This window comes from Vanrija pseudolonga, chromosome 3 (genome assembly GCF_020906515.1).
Source record: "Vanrija pseudolonga chromosome 3, complete sequence".
Taxonomy (NCBI): Eukaryota; Fungi; Basidiomycota; class Tremellomycetes; order Trichosporonales; family Trichosporonaceae; genus Vanrija; species Vanrija pseudolonga.
The window spans coordinates 197,339-219,934 of NC_085851.1; the positions used below are offsets into that span (position 1 = coordinate 197,339).

The 22,596-nt window shown below is 62.4% G+C and overlaps 15 protein-coding genes across 15 annotated transcripts; 9 read left to right on the forward strand and 6 right to left on the reverse strand.

Moving 5' to 3' along the window:
- Positions 1-848: 848 nt before the first annotated feature.
- LOC62_03G003605 (uncharacterized protein) lies at positions 849-2,338 on the forward strand (the record flags this gene model as incomplete). The annotated part of the gene is made up of 2 exons (XM_062770142.1): positions 849-1,003; positions 1,042-2,338. 2 exons carry the CDS (start codon positions 849-851, stop codon positions 2,336-2,338), a joined length of 1,452 nt encoding a protein of 483 aa, XP_062626126.1.
- A 259-nt stretch (positions 2,339-2,597) lies between these two features.
- LOC62_03G003606 (uncharacterized protein) lies at positions 2,598-3,706 on the forward strand (the record flags this gene model as incomplete). The annotated part of the gene is made up of 2 exons (XM_062770143.1): positions 2,598-2,707; positions 2,836-3,706. 2 exons carry the CDS (start codon positions 2,598-2,600, stop codon positions 3,704-3,706), a joined length of 981 nt encoding a protein of 326 aa, XP_062626127.1.
- Positions 3,707-4,262: 556 nt separating this feature from the next.
- LOC62_03G003607 (uncharacterized protein) lies at positions 4,263-5,184 on the forward strand (the record flags this gene model as incomplete). The annotated part of the gene is made up of 2 exons (XM_062770144.1): positions 4,263-4,378; positions 4,446-5,184. The coding sequence occupies 2 exons, from the start codon at positions 4,263-4,265 to the stop codon at positions 5,182-5,184; spliced, it is 855 nt and encodes a 284-aa protein (XP_062626128.1).
- Positions 5,185-5,622: 438 nt separating this feature from the next.
- Positions 5,623-5,962, reverse strand: LOC62_03G003608 (uncharacterized protein; the record flags this gene model as incomplete). Its single annotated transcript, XM_062770145.1, has 2 exons — positions 5,623-5,916; positions 5,951-5,962. 2 exons carry the CDS (start codon positions 5,960-5,962, stop codon positions 5,623-5,625), a joined length of 306 nt encoding a protein of 101 aa, XP_062626129.1.
- A 338-nt stretch (positions 5,963-6,300) lies between these two features.
- On the reverse strand, positions 6,301-6,749 carry LOC62_03G003609 (uncharacterized protein; the record flags this gene model as incomplete). Its single annotated transcript, XM_062770146.1, has 2 exons — positions 6,301-6,657; positions 6,702-6,749. 2 exons carry the CDS (start codon positions 6,747-6,749, stop codon positions 6,301-6,303), a joined length of 405 nt encoding a protein of 134 aa, XP_062626130.1.
- Positions 6,750-7,119: 370 nt separating this feature from the next.
- Positions 7,120-7,655, reverse strand: LOC62_03G003610 (uncharacterized protein; the record flags this gene model as incomplete). The annotated part of the gene is made up of 2 exons (XM_062770147.1): positions 7,120-7,557; positions 7,608-7,655. The coding sequence occupies 2 exons, from the start codon at positions 7,653-7,655 to the stop codon at positions 7,120-7,122; spliced, it is 486 nt and encodes a 161-aa protein (XP_062626131.1).
- A 642-nt stretch (positions 7,656-8,297) lies between these two features.
- On the reverse strand, positions 8,298-8,898 carry LOC62_03G003611 (uncharacterized protein; the record flags this gene model as incomplete). Its single annotated transcript, XM_062770148.1, has 2 exons — positions 8,298-8,708; positions 8,746-8,898. The coding sequence occupies 2 exons, from the start codon at positions 8,896-8,898 to the stop codon at positions 8,298-8,300; spliced, it is 564 nt and encodes a 187-aa protein (XP_062626132.1).
- Positions 8,899-11,881: 2,983 nt separating this feature from the next.
- Positions 11,882-12,218, reverse strand: LOC62_03G003612 (uncharacterized protein; the record flags this gene model as incomplete). The annotated part of the gene is made up of 3 exons (XM_062770149.1): positions 11,882-11,911; positions 11,938-12,102; positions 12,153-12,218. The coding sequence occupies 3 exons, from the start codon at positions 12,216-12,218 to the stop codon at positions 11,882-11,884; spliced, it is 261 nt and encodes an 86-aa protein (XP_062626133.1).
- A 1,221-nt stretch (positions 12,219-13,439) lies between these two features.
- On the forward strand, positions 13,440-14,867 carry LOC62_03G003613 (uncharacterized protein; the record flags this gene model as incomplete). The annotated part of the gene is made up of 3 exons (XM_062770150.1): positions 13,440-13,562; positions 13,598-13,801; positions 13,836-14,867. The coding sequence occupies 3 exons, from the start codon at positions 13,440-13,442 to the stop codon at positions 14,865-14,867; spliced, it is 1,359 nt and encodes a 452-aa protein (XP_062626134.1).
- A 490-nt stretch (positions 14,868-15,357) lies between these two features.
- On the forward strand, positions 15,358-16,437 carry LOC62_03G003614 (uncharacterized protein; the record flags this gene model as incomplete). The annotated part of the gene is made up of 3 exons (XM_062770151.1): positions 15,358-15,483; positions 15,541-15,929; positions 15,966-16,437. 3 exons carry the CDS (start codon positions 15,358-15,360, stop codon positions 16,435-16,437), a joined length of 987 nt encoding a protein of 328 aa, XP_062626135.1.
- Positions 16,438-16,556: 119 nt separating this feature from the next.
- LOC62_03G003615 (uncharacterized protein) lies at positions 16,557-17,765 on the forward strand (the record flags this gene model as incomplete). Its single annotated transcript, XM_062770152.1, has 4 exons — positions 16,557-16,664; positions 16,704-16,937; positions 16,979-17,544; positions 17,585-17,765. 4 exons carry the CDS (start codon positions 16,557-16,559, stop codon positions 17,763-17,765), a joined length of 1,089 nt encoding a protein of 362 aa, XP_062626136.1.
- A 360-nt stretch (positions 17,766-18,125) lies between these two features.
- On the forward strand, positions 18,126-18,754 carry LOC62_03G003616 (uncharacterized protein; the record flags this gene model as incomplete). The annotated part of the gene is made up of 3 exons (XM_062770153.1): positions 18,126-18,197; positions 18,236-18,567; positions 18,607-18,754. The coding sequence occupies 3 exons, from the start codon at positions 18,126-18,128 to the stop codon at positions 18,752-18,754; spliced, it is 552 nt and encodes a 183-aa protein (XP_062626137.1).
- Positions 18,755-19,094: 340 nt separating this feature from the next.
- Positions 19,095-20,485, forward strand: LOC62_03G003617 (uncharacterized protein; the record flags this gene model as incomplete). Its single annotated transcript, XM_062770154.1, has 3 exons — positions 19,095-19,148; positions 19,180-19,649; positions 19,693-20,485. 3 exons carry the CDS (start codon positions 19,095-19,097, stop codon positions 20,483-20,485), a joined length of 1,317 nt encoding a protein of 438 aa, XP_062626138.1.
- Positions 20,486-20,786: 301 nt separating this feature from the next.
- On the forward strand, positions 20,787-21,345 carry LOC62_03G003618 (uncharacterized protein; the record flags this gene model as incomplete). Its single annotated transcript, XM_062770155.1, has 3 exons — positions 20,787-20,858; positions 20,946-21,226; positions 21,264-21,345. The coding sequence occupies 3 exons, from the start codon at positions 20,787-20,789 to the stop codon at positions 21,343-21,345; spliced, it is 435 nt and encodes a 144-aa protein (XP_062626139.1).
- A 268-nt stretch (positions 21,346-21,613) lies between these two features.
- LOC62_03G003619 (uncharacterized protein) lies at positions 21,614-22,411 on the reverse strand. Its single transcript, XM_062770156.1, has 3 exons — positions 22,254-22,411; positions 21,926-22,187; positions 21,614-21,888 (listed from the first exon to the last, which is right to left on the reverse strand). The coding sequence occupies exons 1-3, from the start codon at positions 22,392-22,394 to the stop codon at positions 21,713-21,715; spliced, it is 579 nt and encodes a 192-aa protein (XP_062626140.1). The 5' UTR covers positions 22,395-22,411; the 3' UTR covers positions 21,614-21,712.
- Positions 22,412-22,596: the final 185 nt, after the last annotated feature.

Consider the following 22,596-nt stretch of genomic DNA (forward strand, 5'->3'; position numbering starts at 1 on the left):
TTCAAACTACCGCAAGCTCGTGTAAGGGCGAGAGCGGCGAACGACAAGGTCGCGAGTGGCCACCCTGGCACGGCGCGCCCTGGACGGTGTCCTGTCTGTCTGTGTCTCCACCTAGCATTAACCAAGACAATGAACATGTACATGTATGTAGCGTGGGTGGGGTGGGTAGGTGGGCGGCATACGGACTAACCACCGGTGCGTGCACGTGTCGGCGCGCCAAGACAGCGCCGCCGCGGCGTCGCGCCAAAGTCGCCGAAACAGTGTGCCACTTTGGCCGCCACATTGTCCCTCATGCCCTCACTGAGACATTCGACGTCGCGTCCCCTCTGCTGACACTATCGTCGGCGCGGCGCGATACAGTGCACCTCTCCTGCACCCTCTTGCCCTCGTCCAACCCGATCCCTCGCCTTGATCAATGGCGCACGCGGCTGACACTGACGCCCCTACATTACCCCCTGACGCACAGACGCGCACAGGCCAGTCGCGTAACCGGGCTGGCGGCGGGCTGGCTGGCGTGGTGGCTCGCGATCTCGCGACTAGGGGTCAATCGACGACCAACACGCACCCCCCCGCAGGCCATTTTACTCGCTCTCGACCCCACTGCCCTTCTGTGACTCTCCACTCACTCCTCCCTCTCTCCCCCTCGATCCTCCTAGTCCGCAACCAAACGGCAGCTCGCAGCGTCGCGCGACACACACCTCGCACCCGCTGCCACCGACTCAAAGCCCACCCAGCACAACTACCACCACCACCACCCACACTCGTTCAACCACACACACACACGCACTTCGGCCTCCTCGTATCCCCTCGCCCCCGCCCCCGCCTCCCCTCCCCATGCCGCCGCGCTCATGATCCTCCGACTCCCCCGCCTCCCCCGCCTGTTCGCGCTCGCCTGGCTGGCCCAGGCGGCCGCACAAGACCTGTTCATCAACGACCCCGATAACCCCATGTCTTGCTTCCCCGTCGCCATGCGGTGGTCGGGGGGTGTATCGCCATACACTGTGTGCGTGGGCGCGGGGCGTTGAAGAGCTGACGCCCCAGTTATGTCCTTTCGGCTGCATCGCCCAGCGGCACGCCGATCGAGCTCGCAGTCGACCACTGGACCGCAGACGTCAAGGGCCTCGCGTGGTACATTGACATTGTGCAGGGTGCCGAGCTGGTGCTCAAAATCGTCGATGGGGCAGGGGCTTCAGCGACCACGAATGCTTTTACGGTCCGCCCGCCGGCCGACCCGCTCACCTGCGCCCGGTTCAACCTCAAGGACCCGAGCACGATGACGCTGACGGGGAGTGCGACGACGGCGCCAGCAGCGACGGCGCCGACGACGGGGTCGGGGTCTGGTGGTGGTGGTGGTGCGGGGACAGGAGGAGGCTCCACGGGCCCGACCTCGGCGCCAGGGTCACCACCACACACGGACAGCAGTGCGCACGGCAGCAGCAACGGCTCCATTTCCCCCCCCCCCGGCACGACCACGGCCACGTCCACGCCCATGGCCAACACGCCCGCGTCGCCAAACGACGCGAAACCCGGCTCGGTACCCCTCGGCCCGATCGTCGGCGGCGCGATCGTCGGCGGCGTGGTCGTCTTCGTCGTCATGTTCGGCATCCTCATCTACTGCCGGCGCAAGCGCCACCTGCACGAGAACGGCACCGACGTCGAGGGCAACCACCCGTACCCATCCGCACACCTGCGGCGGAAGAGCCTCAAGTTTGACGAGATAACCACCGCGTCCAATCTCTCCAACGACGACTTTGCGTCGCATGTCAAGCCGACGAGAATCGGCGCCATCTCGCCTCCCCTCCCCTTGCAGATATCGTCCAGACCAGCCACACCCGTCATGGCGTACGAGTACGTCACGTCGCCGCGCACGCCGAACCGCCCGCGCAGCCCCCAGGAAAAGACCTCCCCCGCGCGGCCGACCTCGCCGTCCATCATGCGCATGAGCGTCATCTCGCCGCTCAACAACGACAGCCTCGACGACCTGACACAGGGCGGCGCGTCGGGATCCGACGGGCATGCCGCCGACCGCAGCAGCACGTCCGAGAGCGGCATGTCCGGCCGCCCGACGTACTCGCGCGCCAGCACATTCACCGCCCCGAGCCCCAGCGGCGGGAACGGCTCGCTCGCGCGCTTGGTCAACACGACGCGCACGCACCGCGCCGGCACGGGCGGGAGCAGCATGAGCATGACCATGGGCATGACCCGCCCCTCCGTCGACAACATGCCCGCCACGCCGCCGCGTGCGGTTTCCGGGCTCGAGTTCAAAGAGTGGACCGACTGGGCAGCGGCCACCAACCACTCGCTCGTGTCGAGCCGCAGCAGCTACAGCCGGATGTAGTGCCGGGATAGCGGAGTGTCGATACTATGTAGGTGCACATGCAGTTATTGTACATCGGGCGGGCGGGCGGGCGGGCGGGCGTAGCAGCGGCGGGACCAAGCGGCGCGAGGTGAGGCTGCTAGCGGCGAGGACCGCAGTGCCAAGCGCCGTCGTACGCGCGCGTACAGTCATGAGCAGTGTGGATCGCGCGCCCAGCGTGGCGGCCAGAAGCGCACAGCAGTGTTCCGAGGTGTGCCCCGAGATCTTCGACGGGGTATTAATGCAGATCGCGCGTGTCGAGCAGTCAACAGCAAGTCTGACCAACCCAACCTCGACACTGTCGTTCCACCTCGGCCGCTCAGACGCTCGCCGGCGATGCGAGTCTCAACCGTGAGCGCGTGGCTCTTGCTCGTGCTCCTCGTCTCAGCCTCAAGCGTATCCCCCCGCAGCGCCGCAAGGTAAGCAACAGCAAGCGGCTGACCCCACAGAACCGCTCATTCGTGCTAACCCCACCCCAGCCCGCACCACCGCGACCGGACCCTCGCCAACGCGAGCCTCACCATCGTAGGACCAGACGGCACGCTGTACGCCGGCAGCGCGGACGTGACCCTGTCGCCGGGGAAGACGGTCGTCGTGAGCGTCGATGTTGCCCCGGCCCCGACGTCCACCACGACCATCACAGTCACGGCGAGCGCGCAGCCGCTTCCCTCCACCACGGGAGCAGGGGGACAGGGCACCACCCCCGCCATTCTGGGGGGTACGCTCGGCGGTCTCCTCGCCCTCGCGCTCCTCGCCATCGCCATGCTCCTCCTCTTTCGCCACCGTCGCCGCCCCACCCCGCGGCAAGGCGACGAAACAGCCTTCTCCATCGAGAGCGTCCGCACCACCGGCACCACCGAAGAGCGCGTCGAGCCGTTCCTCGATCGCAGGGTGAGCTTCCTGACGACGCGCGCGAGGGGGTCAAACTCGGGCGAGTGGGAGCGGAGCCATATCGCACTGTCGACCATCTCGTCCAGCTCGGCCGTGCCGGAGGAAGACTCGGCGCCGTCGCCCGCGCCGACGGCCAAACGCCCGCGCGCAGCGCCCGCGCCAAGCCAGCGATACCCGCCCGCGCCCGCGTCGCACCCCAACCCCAACTCTCATACGAGCCCCAAACGCGCGCTCCGCGCCGACGGCAGACTCCCGATCTACGCCGCGTACGGCGCGCCGCTGGCGGTCCGCAACCCCACCGAGGCGGTCGCCGAGGCCCTCGTCGCAAGGGAGGCGGACGACGCAGCGCCGCCATCGTCGCCGCTGCGCGCGCCGCGCCCGCCTGGGATGGAGCGCACGGCGAGCGCGTCGAGCATGGCCACGAGCCTGGCCACGAGCCTGGCCACGACGCTCGTGTAGCGCGTTGTAGGCGGAAGGAAGGAGAAAAGTGACGATGATAGACGCTGTACTAGATTCTATACATGCTTGCTTTGTGTTTAGGTCAGGTCGAGGCCGAGACACACGCCACTTTGGCCAGACGTGGCGGTTGGCGCGGCGGCCCTGCACTAGACTGCTCTCGGTGCATCCGTGTCATCGTCGCCACGCCGTCGCGTCACATCGCCGTGTCGTGTGTCGCTGCCCCGTGTGTGCCGGCGTTCATCGTGCGCAGCATGCGCAGAGGATCCGCACAGCAACGTACCTTTCACGCGCCGTCCGTCCCCCTGCTCATCGCTCCGCGTCAGATCAGCTCGACGCACAGTCCACCGCAGTCACGACTCACCATCTCATCGTGTTATCGCCACCCGCCAACACCCCTCTCTCTCTCTCTCTTTATCGCCCATACACGACCCACCAGGCCCTCTTCCCCGAAGAGGGTGGGACTGCTGTGCCTAGCAGGAGCAGCAACCCCAGCTACTACACCAACACCGCACGCTCACCAGCACCCACACTCGTTACCTACCCCAACTATTCCGCCATGTACATTCCCTTTGTCCTCGTCCTCGCCGTCGTGGTAGCGGCCAAGCCCCTCGACCTCGCCCATGGCAACGCGGCACGCCGCCACCACAACAGCTTAGCCCTCCGGCAGGACAGGTACGTTGGCCCACTATGTGGCTTGGCTGATGCCCAGCTGGACTGGCTGGACCGACAGCACCTCCAGTACGACGTGGACCGATACCACGTCGAGAACGAGATGGAGCGACAACACGTCCAGTACGACGTGGACGGACGGCACGGCAACTGTGGCCACGACGACGGCCACGGCTACCACGACAAGCACAGTCTACACGACTCCCGTGACCACCTCGGTCCCAGCCACCACCGCCCTCATCCTCGCCACGACGGCTTCGAGCCAGAGCCAGACCAGCAACCCCGCCTCGGCGACTAGTAGCGCCAGCACCAGCACCAGCGCGCAGTCTAACACCACCAGACCAACGCCAGCGCCAGCGGGTGCGACCGCGCCAGCCCACCCCACCGCCGGGCTCAGCGCAGGCGCGATAGCCGGCACCGTCGTGTCCCTCGTCGTCGTACTCGCCGCGCTCCTCGCCGCAACACTGTACTACCGCCGCCGCCGCCCGCTCGCAAGCGGCACCGAAAAGGCGACCCTCACGTGCCCCTCGTTCGACACGACCGACGCCGACGCCGCCGACCCGTTCAGAGCCGGCACGCCGTCCCCGCTCGCGGGGCGCGCCATCTCCCCGCCCCTGCCCCTCCAGCCGCGCGTGCACGCGTCGTCGTTCAGCTCAATTGGCATCGGGACCCCGCCGCCGCCGCTCGGCTCGTGGCGCCCCCGCGGCCACTCGAGCTTTGGCGCCAACAACGCACTCTCGCCGCCGGCTGCCGCGGCGACGACGCCGTCGCGCTCGCGCACGCTTGGGCCCGTGCTCCAGCGTGCTTAGGCGTTATGTTTGTTCTGGCTTGCAAGCCGCCGTAGCCTAGTCGTAGTCATACTGTAGTCTGGTACCATGGATTCCCTTCCCCTGTGGCGTCACATTCGTGTGTCGTGTTTCGGCCGCGGGGCACCGCGCCGCTGACGTCGGGTGGCGGTAGACCCGGCCATCTGGTGCTCGCATGCTCATTGGTTTGGGGAGACGGTCCTGCGTTGGGGGCTTGGAGGTGCGAGGTAGTGAAGTGGGAGGTTCAGATGGTGACGATGATGTGAGCACTAGCTGTGTGCAGTTGGTCGGATGGTGGGGGGTGGTTGCTGAGGGCACGAGGGCGTGCGGCGTGCCCTCATCCGGCGCCGTGGCCTCACACCTTCCGTCAGTCCACCAACAGCGACATCACAGCGAGCATAACACCCGCCATCAGCTCGCACGCACATGCATGCAGCGAGGCTACGCACGACGCTCCTTCTTGACAGGGTACGCGTCCTCCCCCTCCTCCTCTGCGCTACGCTTCACCCCGACCACAACCTTCCCACCCTTCCCGCGGGAAGAGCACCGCGCAACCTCCTCCTTGACGACATCCCCCGCCTGAGGAAACTGGCGCACCAGCAGCCCCAGGACAGCCTGGAGCTTCTTGTTGATCCTGTCCCCGCCGTTATTGTTCACGCCGGACAGGTGGGGGTCGGCGTTGAGCGTCGCGCGGGACGCGAACGCCGCAGCGACGACATGGCGCACGACGCGGTGCTGGTGGGTCAGCGCGGCAGTGGGGTGGACGCACCGTGTGCTCCATGGCTGGGACGGGCCACTGGAGGGTTGCGGCTTCTGGTCCTTCTTCCTGGGTGGCATGTTGCGCGTGGTGGATGGTGTGGAGAGGCGTGAGAGTTGAGGTGGATTGTTGGGTCTGGGGCGAGGGGCTGCTGATGTGAGAGGGGTGGAGGGGTGGAGGGGCGCAAGTCTCGTCATTGCATATCAACACCTTGAGATACACGCTCATCGCCCACTTGCAGACCGACAAAGCATGATGCTGAGGTGAAGTCAAAGCTCCCAGGACGAGACAAGGCTGTGGAGGCCAGATGCCACAAGCACGGTCATTGGGTGTGGCATCTCGCCGGTGTACGAATCAGACGCCTAGTGCTCCACCTCGACCTTGATCTCAAGCTCCTCCTCAGCAAGTTCATCGACCTCACTCGTCCCCTTGCGCGCCTTCTTGTTCGGTGCCGACACATCAGCCGCCTTGCGCTTCTTGCCACGAGCTGCGCCGCCCTCGATACTGGCCTTGGACGAGAGCTTGGCAATCTCCTCCTTGACGACCTCCTCCGCCCCCGGAAACTGCCTGCAAAAGCCCTGCAGCGCGCTCTTTAGCTTGCTGTTGATGGCGTTGTACCGGTACGTGTAGTTGCTGTTCACGTCGGCGAAGAGGGGGCTGCTGACCAGCGCGCCGCGGTTGGCGAGGGCTGACGCGACGACATGGCGCACGAGGCCGAGCTGGGGTGGGTGTGAGCTGAGTCGGTGGGAGGGGTTGGACTCACGCTGTGGTCGGGGGTGAAGGCGCTCTTGGTGGGCTTGGGGGGTGGCATTGTTTGCTGTGAGCTTGGAATGGGAGGATGGGTGGTGCTGAGGGACAATGCGTGTGTCGCGTCGGTGACATGCGAGGGCGCTGTGACTTGCGAGGGACAATGAGTGCTGCCTCACGTCATCTGGCACAGACTGCAAGCTGTAAAACAGCATGCCACACCTCATGTCACCGAGCGACTGGGCGAGCATAGCAGTGTTCCGCCCACAACACACCATCCAGCTCGGTATCTCAGCCACGTCCACAAAGGGGCGCAAACACTGTCTCCGTATGCACACACTATTATCCATGCCGTAGATATGTACAATTGTACAGCAGAGTCCAGCTCAGTTTACACAGATGCCGGGGGGAGCAGTCATCCGCCTCACGCCCGCCTAGGCCTCGTCCTCGTCTGGCGCACGCTTGCGCTTGACGCCGAACAACGAGTGGCGGTCGAAAGGTGACGCGCTCGGCCTGACATAGCGGATGTACGTCGTCTCGATCTTGAGGTTGGCGTTGGCGTGGCTGGCGGGGTGGAGGAGGGAGCGCAGGTTCGAGGGCATGGGGAAGACATGTTCGCCGGTGACGCGGAACAGGACGATAGGGAGGGCGCTGAGGATGCTCGCGTCGTACATGTGGGTGTGCCAGGCGCGCTGCAGCTCGTCGTGCAGGGCGGTCGCGAGGTCGAGCGGGAAAATGACGAAGAGGAGGCTGCAGAGCGTGAGGAAGTGAGTCTCGCTGAAGGTGACGCGGTGGCGTATGTCGGTGTGTGCCATGGCGAGGCGGTAGAACTTGTCGCGGCAGCGGTGCATGACGGAGATCAACTCGTCGTACTGTGGTGTGAGAGCCTGGCGCCGGTGAGGGGGCGAGAGTGAGTGCTCACCGTGGACTTGGGGAGCGGGGTGTATTCGAGGTCGGTTTGGTCGGTCATTGTTGCTCGACTCGTGGGATGGAGTGGAAGAGAGGACAAAGTGACGACGGCGAGAATAAATGTGACCCGGGGGCAGCGGCGGCGTGACGGTGTGAGTAGAGCATCCACGAGGGAGACAGGCACCCCATCCAGCTGCAGGAGAGGCCTCGGCGTGGCCAGCTGGACGGAGGCGGCTGTCGTCGCGAGGCAGTGCAGCGCACACTCACGCGAGATTGCTTCGCGACATGTGTGGCCAGATGCGGTAGACAGGTCGTCTGGATGGGCAGGGCGAAGCGTGTTGTGGATGAGGCAGGTGGATGTAGGGGGAGGGAGGGAGGTGGCGGCGGCGCGGAAGTACGTCTAATCCCCCCGCCAATTGTCCGCGTGTCGTGCACGTCACTCAGTCCCTTTAGATCCGATATGCGCACTAGATTGTCCCGAACTCGCGCCTTCCAAGGACTGCAGGATGGCGGCTGACGGGATTAGCGCGCCGCACCCCGCCAAGACGTCCACGGCTGCCCCTTCACCCCAATCGGCTCGAAACGCGTCACCAGCTCTGCATAGGTGGTTAAGTCTCTAAAGATGTACCGTATGCCCGTCTCTCAGAATGTTGAAGGCAGCCATGCATGCAGTAGAGCGGTGCAACACCGACACGCACAACGCCTACTTGTGCGCCGTGGCCGGACCCTTGCCCTTGTTGTCCGCCGCGCGCGAAGTCTTGGCGATCTTGTGCTTGGGCTCGTCGACGCTGTCATCCGGTGCGGGTGCGAGTGCGGACTCATCAACCTTCGGCTTGACGTCGTACGTGAACACCTCGATGGGGTAGCGGTTCCCCGTCTCGTACACCCAGTCGCCGACCGTGTTCTCGAGCACTTGGAGGTCAATGTCGTCCGGGCCGCCGTCGGCGAACGCAGCCGAGGGGATGTAGAGCTTGACTTCGCACGTCTCCTGGAGGAAATGGGGCGAGTAGTCGGTGCCGTAGAAGGTCACAGGCAGGGGGCAGTACGCCTTCGGCTGCTCCCACTCGATTTGGGAGTCGGGCGAGGGGTAGCGCAGGACAAGGCACTGGTTGGTCTGGTCGTCGGCACTGGACGAGCCGCAAGCCACTTACGATCTGCGGGATTGACTTGGCGAGCAGCTCGAGACGGCGGCGGTGGGCGATCTCGTTGGCGCCCATAGTCTGAGGGTGGGGTGTGGGTGATTTGGTCTCGCCGGCACCGTCGTCGGCGCCGCGCTTGCGCTTGGGCGAGGCGGTCTCGGGCATGGTGGTGAAGTGTTGAGTGTTGGGTGGTGAGTGGTGGGTGTTGGGACAAGTGATGACGGTGGTGCACACACAAACGTCACGGAGCCACACACTCGCGCACCCCACCCGCCCGCTGCCCCGCCCACGCCGAAAACAAGACGAAACCTCCGCCGCCTCGCACTGACCTCGCCATCACCGAGACGGACCCAAACGGTTCGTCAACCCAGCAGACGCCTCAGCCTCCTCTCCACTGTCCTCTCCACTGCTTGTAATGGTATTGGCCGGCCGAAACACTCAAAAACATTCTGCACGGAGAGGAGCCAGTCGCCCTCGAACGCGCACCCGCCACAACGTCGGGTATGGCTCGCAAAACAATTTTACAGTCCCACGTGCTTCTACAACTGCCCTACCATATGCATATCCACCTTTCTACGTGTGTCAAAACTGCGAGAAAAATGTATCCTGGCGAAAGTGCTGTTAGCAATGTCGTGGCGGGCACAATCGCCAAGCCTGCTCCTAAACGGAAAAATTTGCCCCACGCGGACTCTAACGCAGATTCAAGCCAGTACAACGGTAAATCAAATGCATGGGCATCAAGTACACAGTCCGTTGTTCAGTGTTGCGTCCTTCTTGCCTTTATGGGCGCTTGAAGACTCGGAGACTTGCTCGTCCTCCTCGCCACCGGTCAAGGTCCTTGCGGAGGCCGTCGTCCGCCGTAGGGATATCGAGTCACGAGCTGGAATAGGCACAGTTGGTAGTGGTCTTGGAGTAGAGCAGTTTCTACAGATGCTGGGAGGAGGGACCCGGCTTATGGCGCTGATACGGGTGGAAGCGGTTGGTGAACGCGGCAGGCCATCGCTCGTCACGGGGGTAGAGCCGCCGACTGTAATGATGGCCTGCCGCCGGTTGGTGATAGTCTTGAGTGGGGAGCTCTGTGGATTGGATTACAGAGGGGTGGGGAGTTTGGAAGGGCGGACGATTGGCGTGAGCAGCAGGTGCCGTGAGGAACACGATTCGCTCGTCCACCACCTGGTGGTTGGACTGGATAAGGAGGGAGGGAATGCGGCAGGGTGGGACATTTGGAACACGTGAGGGAGTTTGGGACATGGTTGCCTCCATGTCCACCGACCACTCAGGTGACAACTTCTCTTCAAAGAAGACTGGAACCCACCGGTTCTCCCACCGCGCAACCATCGGGGTGTAGTCCAGGTCATTGGGGGAGGTGAGTCCCTTCGTTTTCGAACGAATAACGACCTTGCCTGGAATGTGACTCAGGTAGCGGGCTGCAAGTTTGTAAAAGTTGAGAAACATGGCAAAGAACCTCTGGCCACCGTAATCGAAGACAATGTGGTCACTATCCGCATCGTTGTAATGGGGAGGGTTCATACACTTGGCGATGGCGATTCCGTAATACTCTTCGTTAGAGACAGGGCGTTGGATCCACCTGTCCGCGTGGGGGTCACAGCGCTGATGGACGCGGATGTTTGAGGGAAGCAACCTCTCCGTCGACCGGGATCCTGGGCGTCCAGCCGGAGGGCTGTATCCGTCTTCGAACGGGAACATCGTACGGCAAGTGTCGTCAACCCCGATGCAGGTCTCGCTCGTGGTAGTCTTTAAGTGGCCTTCGGTCGCCAGAACGTTGTCTTTCGGGCCGCGTTTCACTGTCCCATGCCACACGTAGCGACCTTTGTAGACAATGGGGTGATAGTCCCTTCCTTCGTACGTGAGGGTGGCGTCACTGGGATAGTACGGGAACCTGCAGTAGGAACTGTCGTCGAGCAGCACGGGGAAGCTCTGCGAGGCAGACGCCGACGCCGACGGGGAATCATCTTGACCCTGCTGAGAAGGGGTATTGGGCGCTCCGCTTGCAGAGTGCTGGGCAGATGAATGTGTCGTCCCAGCAGTCTGTTGGGTGCTGTCGGTAAGTGCTGTAGCAGCACTGACGGAAGACGAGGGGTGGTGGTTTGGGGTGTGACTTCCACCAACAGAAGCACTAGCTGTTGTGGAGTTGGTGGCCGGAAGCTGCTGGGTGTAATGAGGCGTATGAGTGCGTTGGAGGCCGTCCCAGTTGCCAGGCTGCCATCCTGCCCGAGGTGGAGTCCGAGTGGCGGAGAACTGAACGCTACGGTGTACAGCCTCTCTCGAACGCCTCGACGTGTGCTGCTTGCCTCGAGTGGGAGGTCGGTAGGTCCCTGTGTTGGTAGCTGTGCCAGTCGTAGACGATGGGGGGTAGATGGTCCGAGGGAGCGGGTCACGAGCGGTCAAGTAAGTGTTATTGGTCGGTGTTGGCCGCTCCTCCGGGTCACGATCCCAGTGAAGGCGGGGCCGCCACGCGGGATCCGATGCCGCGGTCTTGTGAAGATGGCTACCGGTGACCGGGGTGGCTGGACGCTGCTCGAGGTTGCGGAGCGTACTTGAAGAGTTCAGCGGCCTGGCGACTGGGACGTTGACGGATGTAGCCTGCTGGTAGGCGTGTGGCTGGGCAGAGGCAGGGTTGTTGGTGTGGCTGGCCTCATGACTGGCCACCACCTGACGCAGAATACTGTTCCACACCGCTTCGTGATCAGGACCATCAAGTAGCCGGGAGGAAATGGCCCACTGAGTCAGAGCGAAGAGCCCATCGCCGTTGTCGTCGTACGTTGTGTTATGAGGAAGCAGTTGGCCGTTCGAACCCACTTGGTTGGCCGTAGTGCCGGCCGTGGTGTTCGTTGACGAGCCGGACGGGACAGCAGTGACAGGCCGCGGGCCAAGGTGATACGGCGAGTCTGTTGCGAGCGTCTGGGGCACCACTGTGCCAATCGTGGGTGAGGTGGCGTGAAGCGGTTGGTGCAGGTTGTAGTGCCCAACCGGAAGCTGATAGGAGGAGGTAGTGGCCGAGGGCGCAGAAAGCTGAGGGGTGGGAGGATAGGCCGTCGTGGTGGTTACGGACGGCTCAGGGGTGGCCAAGTCACCTCCAACCATGCCGCTGTTGCTGAGCGGTGTGTAGGGATGCGGTGGTTGAGGGTCACCGAGGGCAGTCGTCTCCGCTGGAAAGCTGAACCTAGAAGCAGCCCTCGCCACCGCGTCGACATTGGCCAAGTTGCTAGTGGCCGTCATGCCGTCCATGGTGGTCGGTGCGCCGTAGGTGTAAGGGACCTGGGGCGGAGGCCTGGCGAACGTGTTGGAGAGCAAGCCGCTCGAGTCGAAAGGGTCCATACCCGTCGCTTGTGCATTGGGGGAGTGGTCCTACGGGTGTGGTTTCAGCCTGGCGGGAGAGCGTTAACCAAGCCACTCACTGTTGCCGCCGTCGCCGGCACGGTCGCTGTCACCTTTCCCTTGCCCTTGGACTTGTCCTCGAGCATGACAAGTGTCTTGCGAGTGGGACGACCCATGCCGTTGCTATCCTCCCCAGGAGGAGGATGACCGCCAGAGCTGCTGTCCATTTGTGCAATGAGTCGTGGTGCAGAAACGATATTTTGGGTGGTAGTAAAGTGTGCCAAGTGACGGTGGGTGCACGCACACCGCCGGGTGGATGGCAATTGACGCCGGCCCAGACCCAGACAGGCTTGGCACCAGCCTGCACACACTCACGCGCTGACACGCGAATGCCGCGGCGTTTCGCCGCGAGACAGCTGTGGGTAGCACATAGGAGACTCCTCATCATGGCATGAGTCATCCTGGCGTTATGAGTGTGCATGGTCGGTGCGGCGCTGCGTACTCCGCCGATGGACGCATTAATCGCGGCGCTGGCCGAGGGACCGTAAGCTGGGCCAAAGTGTCGGTCCACCAACGGCCTCCGCTGCATGAAACACCGACCAAAGCATCTCAAAGGGGGTCACACAGCTGTTGACCTATTTAGCAGGGACGTTGGATGCTTGTGCACTGCTGGTGGCCGGGTTGGAGTCGGTCGGCGGGTTGGTTGTGAGTGGCCCAAGCGGCTGTGCAGGCTGTCCGCTCGGAGGCGGAGATCCCGAGTTAGGGGCCGTCAGCATCTCAGTTTCCACTCTATTTGAACTTGCCTGGGTGTGTGTCATCTTGTTTGTTGGGTTGGCGAAGAGCAACAGAGGTTGGAGCAAAGTCGAGGTTGGGGGAAGAAGGGGCGGGCAGCTGGCAGCGCGAGACTCTTATACCCTCACTTTCTGACCTCTTTCCCCCTCTGTGCTCAAACGTCCCCTTCAAAACCGCCCTTGCCCCAGGTAGCCATTGTTCATGAAGCGAGGAGAAGCACGGCCAGCGCCACGCGCCTCACTTCTTTTCGTGAATTACGGGGCCTTTTGTCGGCAATTTCCGTCCATGCTGCCGCCCCACACCTCTGCATGCATAAGCGCGTTCTGGGCCCTGTATTGGATTGCAAGGGCGTACATTGACTTTGTGAAAGGATTGGAGGGGATGGGATGGGCGTCGTGCACACACACCGCGCCGAGACCACAGTGGAGGTTGGGGTCGACATCGATCAACCAGGATCGTCGCCGCGGCGGCCGCCCAGGCGTTGTCGCATCCCGCACCCTTCTTACATTCCACCATCCACCCAAGTTCTACTCGGTTCTTCAAGCTCTCATTGTTTCTTCATACTTTGTGGAGTCATGTCCCAAAACCTAAAAGACCCCTGGACGGGGCAGCCCTGGTCGACAATCGCTCACCTCTACCCCAAAACGTTCGTTCACCCCCTCGGCGGCCCAAAGGACGGCATCGACCGCGAGCATTGGGTAAGTGGGTGCTTTGGATCACTCGCTAACGTCAGGTGGACTTCACCAGCACGATGGTCAAGAAGCTTCTGGAGTCCAAGGATGAGCTGGGCGAAGGCTTCGGCTCCAATGGGCCAGCAGTTGCTTGGCGCCTGACTAAGGAGTTTGACCATATCATACGGTTCTTAGTCTCAGAGGCCCCCAAGTCGGTCAACCCACCCTTCGGACCTTCCAACACAGAACTCCGTCCCAAGCACCATGTGAGCCACTGTTCTTGAAAGCAGCTGACGGTAGTATGCCGGCCTCCGCAAGATGTGGGCTCTGGTATTCAGGTTCTGGCATGTCCTTGCTTGCCTCAAGGTTTTCGTACCAGGATGGGGAGCCAGTGCCGCGGGCATCATCGACGCACTCACGAACTTCTACGGTAACCCCGACTACTACGAACAGCCGGAAGAGTCCTGTGGCTCGCTGTTCCCTCCGCCGATCGTGGACGACGATGAGAACGACGACGAGAACACCAACTCTGCGCCTGCCGACTCTGGGCCGGCCGGCGCTGAGCCTGCCGACGATGGCGGTGGACCCAACCATGGCGACACTGCCCCCAAGTCTCCTCCCGGTAGCCCTCGCAGCCCCCTTGGGGACCTTACCAAAGACTACAGCCCCCCGGAGCCTCCCCCCTATTCGCCATCGATGCTCCCGACAATTCTCGATGAGGTCTCTCCGCTTCCACCGAGCGCCGCCCCCGACGACCACATTCCTGAGCGTGGGATTCCCAACCAAAGCCAGAGCAGCAGTCGCGTCTTACCTTGTCAAAGCAACAACTTCATCCCCCTTGGTACTCGCTCCCCGACTTCAAGCGTCAACTGGCCCCACCCAGCCAAGCCAAAGTCCAACTACGGAGGCGGTTGGATGCCGAACAACAGCGTCGGTGGGTCAATCTCGCCCATGCGTGATGGCCCTCCGCTTGGGCGCGCGCACAGCCAGCGTGAAGGTGGCAACCAGAGCCTGCGTGGTCAGGGTGGCTCCATTGCGCCATTCGGCTTCAGCAGACAGAATGGAACCCCACTGGGTAACCGTGGGGGATTTCAGCGTGGTTCGAGACAAATCAACCGCGCCTGGCGGGCCCCGAGCAGCTCAACGAGTGGTCACGGTCAGCGTGGAGCCTCGTCGCACCCCCGCCGTGGCCACTTCAAGCGTTTCTTCATTCCTATTCCTGCTTCCGCATCTTCCCAGGAAAGGGAGGAGATTATCAGGGCGAATGCAAAGCGCGCAGAAGAGTACGACCGACAGGCAGCGCAGTTCCCCAACGGGTGGCACCCGAAGTAGGGGAGCAGCGAAGGTAAGTGCCGGCAGAGGGGGCTGGCTAAGACTCCCAGAAGAACATGGCACCCTCTTAGGTCTCAAGTTTCAGCACGAGACCAGCGAGGCAATCTACAATCAAGTACAAGAACGTGAAGTTGAAACAGTGGTGAATGGAAGGGCTTGGATCGGCGGCGGCTCAAAGGAATCTGTCTGTATCGTTTGGCCCTTGTAGCCATGCCCATAGCCTTAGCAAGCAGGTGCAACCACGGCCAATGCATCTTTACACCCTCATCTACCCTTCTGCAGTGCCCAAGTGTGCGAGAGAGCTGGAAACAAGCGCTGAGCAGTTGACGTACGGGATGGCGCGAGCGCCACCCATCCAAATTCGCCCCCTGGCGCGAGGTCGATCATCACCCCCGGTCTCGCACAACAACAACTCTTCATTCACTTCTTAAGCCACCCGTCCGAAACTCTACTCCTTCTACCCCTCCCACCCCAAGCCAAGACAAGAAGCATGCCAGAGCCGCCCGGCAAGCCTCTTTCAGAAGTCAAGTTGGAGTCGATCACGCCCACAGCCTTGGGCAGCGGCGCCACCGCACATCCGGGCGACGGCAACGCAGAGGAGGTCGGAGTTGAGAAGGTGAGTCGCGGGGCCTTTCATTCAACCCTGGGTAGTGTCTTTGCTCACTCTACCAAGAATGGCCGCGTTGTTGACGAGAAGAAGGGCCACATTGTCCAGAACGCCAACAACGTCATCACAGGCGCAAACACAACCCCCCAGGCAACCACCAACGTCAACAACAACACTGTGGCCAAGTGTGTTTCCTCTCCGCCCCTGGCCGATCAGTCGCAACTCGAGCCAGTGAAAGGCTATGAAAAGTTCAAAAGGCAGCGGGAGGCGTATGTTCGCAAGTTTGGGGAGGGGTACGAGAAGCACCCAACCTACAAGAAGTTTCTCAGCAGGTCTCCCCTCTGCAATGCACTGTACCAAGAAGAGGTGAACAAGAACCTCAAGCGGAAGGCGGAGGTCATCGACCTCATGGCCGATAGCGAGGACGAGGATGACAAGGTCGATGGCGAGGCTAGGTGAGTCACGAGTCGATGACAGCGCTGACAGACCAGGCTTGGTTCCGCCGCTCTCTCCACTCCCGCCGACACTTCTGTCACCTCGCTCCGTGAGAACACCGCGGCAGTCGGAGGCACCACAGATCCCTCCTTGGTGTCTGCCCCCAATCTGTCGTTCCTCAGTGCTGTCGCCAGCAGCGGCAGCCCCAAGTCCAAGGGCAAGGCGGATAAGAAGAACAACTCATCTCCCGCCGACACCCCCACCAAGCCCAGGAGGAAGCATCGCAAGATCATGAGCGCTGAGCCCTTGGACCAAGCTGCGACCCCCACGCAGGCTGACGCGCCGGCCATGCCACCTGTCTCCGAATTGGTCACAGTGGAGATGTGGAAGGCAAGCCGGGCCGCTTCGTGCCCGTATGGCCGTGTCAGGGGTCGTACCAACTCGCCTTCGACGGTGCCGCCTTCAGCGTCCTTTGCTCTACCTTTGGTCCAGCCCCCGGCGCAGCCCAAGCTGCCGGCCCATGTTTAAATAACACAACCACACACACTCTCTCTTACTATCTATTCTTCTTCACCCAAGATATTTTTCTTTCGCCGCCAGACCCCATACATACCTCGCATAGACAGCTTCAACACGCACCCCGTACCATGGTCAGCCCCCAGTCTCGCGCCGCTCCCGCCAACGGTGGCGGCGCTCGCGAGCCCAACCCCACCCAAGGTACCGTCAACCGCGTTCAGCTCACTCGTGACGACAATGTGAGTGGACACGTCACAACGCCGCTGACATTGCACCAGTCCATTCTCGCCACCAACACGATCCGCATTATCATGCTCGACATCGTCCCTACCCAGCTCAAGATCCTCAACGCCGGTTTCTCCGTTGACAAATTCTACGAGTTCATGTACCAGTTCGTCGAGTTCTACAGCGTCTCGCCCGACCTCATCAACCCCGGCGAGGAGGCGCGCCGCAACCAGCGCTTCATCGACACGGCAACCAGGGAGCAGGTGCGCCTCTCGCGTGCGGACAAGGTGAGGGAGGAGGCAGCATGTTGGACGGGCGCTGACTGCAGCTCCACTACCTCACCTATCCCCTTCTGTTCTGGGAGTCACACTTCAACATTCTGTGTGACCGCGTCACTGGCGATGCCCCCGTCAAGGCCGTCGAGTTCATCTGCCAGCTCGTCGAGCGTTTCGGCTTCTCGACCGCCGGCATCGTCCAAGGCCAGGGGCACGTCAGCCGCGGCCGCGACACTTCCGCTCGCTCTGCCCAGGCTGGTGACCAGGCCCAGGCCGCGCCCCAGGACGCCGCCGAGCCTCACAACAACCAGGATCGCGGCCACGATGTGAGCACTGAGGCGATGGCGGTCATCAAGGATTGGGTCGACACCATCGCCGACCGCCTCTACAAGGTTGAGGAGCGCCTGAGCAAGCTCGAGGAGGAGGGCCGCAAGGCCAAGGAGAAGGCCAAGGAGAAGGACAAGGCACACAAGACTTGCTGCAAGTGCAAGCAGGAGGGCGACAAGAAGCGCAAGGGCGAGACGAACAAGGACAACAAGGACAACAAGGACAACAAGGACACCAAGGACACCAAGGGCAGCAAGGACAACAATCAGGACAATCAGGTACCTCCCTCGAGGTGAGAACAGCAGAGCCGAGCAAGCACTTACCACCCTTAGCCCCAACAGCACTGCCGACCCGACCACCTCGGACAGCGGCAGCATCGGCACCTCGTCGGACCGCACCCCCACCCCCAAGTATGACGGGTACGTACGCACACCGAGACCCTCACTCACCTCCTCCAGAGCGAGCCCTCCCTCCTACCACTCGAACGCGACCGAGGAGGATGACAAGACGTAAGCCGACAGCGTTGTGAAGGAGGCTCTGGTCCGGAGATGTGGCTCGTTTTGTCGCATTAGTACCCTGGAACACGTAGATCTCGTGCTAGTCGTAGCGTTATCATGCAGCTAGGTTGCTACCAACTAGAAGACGGCTTTGTCTCCAGTTTGGGTGGTTCATGAGCATAGTGCATGAGTATGGCTGGATAACGCCGACTTGGGCCGGCAGTGTGGTGCTTTGGACGACTCACTTGGTGACGCCACGGTGAGTGGCAGGCACCGCCACATTGCTTCCCTCGCTCCGAGCACCCACTCACACTGCACCCCGCTGTCATTTTTCTCCCTCTCATTGTCTCTTCAGTCATCCCACCACCCATACACCATGAACGCCGGCCCCTCGGTCGGGCGCTTCCCAAACGCGCACCCCGACTCGCCCCTCCGGCCAGCATACGCGGTATGTCGGCGCCGCGTTGCACGGCTGACACCACGTAGGCCGACTACATTGCCCACCTGCGCCGCATGATCGACCTGCACGACCTCGGCCGCCTAGACATCATGGACTACGACGAGGGCGACCACCTGTGCAGCCTGCTCGAGTCGCTGGACATCAGCCCCGACGTGCTCAAGGCCGGCGAGGAGGCGCGCCGGGGCGACGCGCGGCGCGCATACCTCAAGGCACAGTACAAGGCGCATGCGTACCCCGGCAAGCACATGGCGGAGGAGGATGCCGGCGACCCAGAAGACTCGGAGGAGGAACTGGGCTTCGACATGATTGAGGAGCGCATCCTCGCCAGGCACATTGCGCGGTATAGCGAGCTGCAGGAGTGAGCACAGGCGCCTGCTCTGCTCTGCTCACAGTGCAGGAAGAAGAGGGCTGCGGCTCGCGCTCGTGCTGAAGACGGGTTCATCAACAAGTCGGCTGCCGCCAACCACACCGCCGCCGAGGTACCTCCTCCTACTCCAGCGCGGCGCAAGAACTTCTTCAAGCGCCTGCTCGACAAGCTCAAGTGACGTGTGGTGGGCATTACATCTGTACACGTGTATGCATCGAGGGATGCAAGACGAGATAAGGCGCTTCATGTTTCATTTCTGCGACGGTGGTGAGTGCTTGGCGGAAAGTTGAAACATCCGAATACCGTGCGTGTGTGTGTCTCCACACACGATCATCACCAGCGCACACCCTCTCAGTCTGGCCTTGTTTCGTCACCGACACCACGACAAGTCTCGTTGAACTACAGCGTTGATCCTTCACTCTTGCTTCCTCCAGTCACTCAGTTGCGCCCGACGCCCCATGCCAGGTGACAGCGATATCAAGCCCCCGCCGCCGGCAGGCAGCTCCAACAACAACACCATGTCCACGTCAACTTCCGCCGCCGCCGTTGCCATAGTCACGCCGGGACAGCACGTGAGTGACCACCCGTTCTGGCTAACAGCAGACCGAGATCACTCTCGCGCTCGTACAGCTCGGCCACTTCCACCGCCCGGCGCTCATGCAAGCTCTGCGCACGGAGAACTGGGACGCGTGGAACGGAGACGACGCTGAGTGGTGGGCCGACTTCATCGTGGGCCAGTACCTCTTCCACCTGGGCCACTACACCAGCACCACGCCAGAGGGCATCATGCCCGGCCTGGACGGCACCACACACCAGCTGATCGAGCTCGCCAAGGAGAGCCCAGCCCTCTTCAACTCCATCACTGGTGCCGAGGAAGACAGGCGCGCCGTCGTCAACTCGTACCTCAGAGCCCTCGGTGCCCGTGTCGACCTGCACGATAGGATCGTACTCGCTGCACCTGAGACGGAAGAGAACAGCAGGAAGCGCAAGGTCAACCATTTCATCGACGAAATCACGGCGGCTCCAAAGGTGAAGAAGGACAAGGTTGCAGCGGCCAAGAAGGCGTCTAGCGCGTGAGTGCTGTGTAGCTGGTCGACGATGGATCTGACAGCGCAGCCCGGTCGCCTCGAACTCTTCAACTGCGGCCGGAGGCGATAACAGCACCGCCGCCGTCGCCGCCGCCCCCGCCTCCGAAACCACCACCGACACTACGACGCCAACCAAGCCGAAGAAGAAGAAGGCGACTACCCCGGCCGAGAAGAAGGAGAAGGCGCCGCCCAAGCCAAAGGCACCACCCAAGCCAAAGGCCCCTCCCAAGCCCAAGGCCCCTCCGAAGCCCAAGGCGCCACCCAAGCCCAAGGCCGCGCCAAAGACCAAGGTGCCCGGCAAGCCAAAGCCCAAGACACCCAAGGCCAAGGCTGTAAAGGTCAAGAAGGAGGCAGCCGCTCCCTCCAATACCACTGCCGCCGGCAACCTGTCATCGTCAACCGAGGGCGCCTCCACCGACCCGGGCCTTCCTGCCGGCAACAGCGCCACCGCCGCGGTTGTCCCCCCGGCCTCTTCCCCGGCCGATCACCCCCCGAGCTCTGAGGACACGGTCGCCAGCGACGAGAGTCTCCCCAGCACGCTCGCCGAGTTCGAGGCCGAGAACCAGCCAGCTGTGCCGGCGCCGGCCGCACCAGTCACGACCGACGCCGCGCTCGGCGCTGTGGCCGTCGTCAAGGAGGAGGAAGTCGAGGTCAAGGAGAAGCCAGTCGAGGTTAAGGAGGAGCCAGTTGAGGTCAAGGTGGAGCCAGCTGAGGTGGCAGTTCCCGTCGCTGCCGTTGTCGAAGCTGCCCCAGTTGAGCCTGCTGTCGCGGGCTCCGTTGCTTCTGGTGGAGCGACCTTGCCTGACTGCAGTGTGGTGTGAGTGAGAGAGGAAAGGATGTGCATAGGTGCCGATAGGTGGCTCGTTCATGTATTGGTGTTCATGTGCACTGTGGGGGGGTGCTCCAGGTCTCACGCACGCAGTCCTCGCACCCCCAGCTGTCCCATGGCCAGTGACTGGTCACTGAGGTTCCTTCCTCCACGAGACCCGAGGAAGGTGCCCAGGGGTGCCGATTCGCGATCCAACGCCCAGCCTGTTGTTATTCCCCACCCCCTTCACTCAACTTTCTTGCTGTTGTTCATTCACTTCACTCTTCCATTCCTGTCACCGCCACCACACCGTCATGACCAAGAACAAGAAGTACGAGTCGGACGAGGAGGACTTTCCAGAGGTCAAGGTCAAGCACGGCGAGAGTGTACGTCTACAGACCCTCCTCCATCCCCCTCTCGTGGTCACCTTCCTTGTCTTCTCTGCCTCCTTACCTCAGCCACTGACGCCGCAGATGTTGGTTGTCGCCGACATCATCAAGCATGTCAAGGCGCGCCCAAACGACTTCCTCACCTCCCTTCCTGTGGGAGCCATCACCACCAACACACCCGCCGCGAGGTTGGCCAAGCTTGACGAGATCCTCATCGACCTCGCCCAGAAGTTTGATCTCTCCCCCGACCTCGTCAAGCCCGGCGAGGCGCACCGCCGCCAGAAGCGCACTGACGAGTTCTGGCTGCTCGAGGCGCGCGCGCCGGCTGAGCTGGGCAAGCGCAAGGCGATAAGCCAGGGCAACGGGTGGGTGATAGGAGTCTTCTCACGGCTGACACGCCAGCGCCGCGAGCAAGACCGCCAAGCTTGACCCCGAGTCGCCGACGCCTCGCTCTGACACGCCTTCCTTTGCTGACCGCTTCTGATCACGGGTGCTCCGCCCTCATGTGATCCCAAGACGCAAGACGTGAGTAGTGCTTCGGGTGAGTACATGACCAGTGTCTTGGTGCTGACCCCTTGAAGCTCGCACAATACCATTGAAAGAAGGCAGTCATCGAGGAGTGCCGTATCATCCATGCCGAGTGTACTGTACATAGGAAGAACATGAAACCGTTGGGGTGTCGTCAGCCACGGCAGAGTGGTGGAAGACTCGTCAGAGGGGTAGAGCACCCTCGCGTCATCAGGAGTAACACTGACCCGTCGCATGGTCTACTGAAGCTCTCTACAACCACCCCGTGATATTGAAGACAAGAATTCGTACTCACTGGCGCCTCGTCTGCTGAGCCGCTCAGCCTACGGCACCTCGAACCCCTGCCCACCGAGGCGGCCCACATCGCCCGCAACCTCACGAATGTGGGGCACGACGCGCTCAATAACAGCCTTGCGCACCTCGGCCGACGCCGGCGCGTCCGACCTAGGGCGGAGGTAGAGGTCGAGCCCGGCGGGGGTGAACAGCGTCTTGGAGAAGGCTGCGGCGTTAACATCGTCACGGGCTTCCTAACCCACAAGTCACCGCCCACTCGACCTCGACCCCGTCGACGACCTGCACGCCATATCCCAGCACCTCCCAATGGCTCGTGACGAACACCAGCCACCCGTTCCCGCGCCAGTCGAACGTCGCACCGTTCGTGCTGGGGCTCAGGCGCTCCACGCCGACGACGCGCGACACCGAGCCGCCCTTGCGCGGGCGGTAGGACACGTCCGACTCGAACTTATTGTAGTCGCCCTCGGAGAGGGTCGTGTACTTAATGTTGACGTCTGCTGTCAGCTGTGTCCGGAGCACAGCCCACCTTTCTTGTCCTGCTGTCAGCTCTGTCCTCGATGCGCGGCCCACCTTCCACATCGGCAGCGTGCTCCACACCACCGACCAAGTGCCCATGAACCAGCGCCTCTGGAAGCCCGTCGGCGTGTCCGCCAGACCGGGGTGCGAAGACCCAGGCTGGTTGATCGTGATGCCTGGCGCGGTGTCTCCCATTGATGTCGATGCGATGGACGGACGAGATTTGTTGACAAGTTGGGTTCAAACGTGGTGCACAAACGTCATTATGGTGCCTGGTGGCGACGGACATGGCGTTCATCTCCGGCGAGCCTCCACTCTCGAGGTGACTGTACCGTTCTCCACCTGTTGATCTTCCTCGCCGTCTCCATCGTCGCTTTCAACAACAGCCTACTCGCCC

Excerpts from the sequence above, each read along its gene's own strand:
- LOC62_03G003619 (XM_062770156.1), bottom strand. The coding sequence starts at position 22,394 with ATGGGAGACACCGCGCCAGGCATCACGATCAACCAGCCTGGGTCTTCG. Across the intron at positions 22,188-22,253 it reads GCACGCTGCCGATGTGGAAG|CTGACAGCAGACGTCAACAT; the intron begins GTGGGCCGCGCA and ends CTCCGGACACAG. Across the intron at positions 21,889-21,925 it reads GGTCGAGTGGGCGGTGACTT|CCTTCTCCAAGACGCTGTTC; the intron begins GTGGGTTAGGAA and ends TTAACGCCGCAG.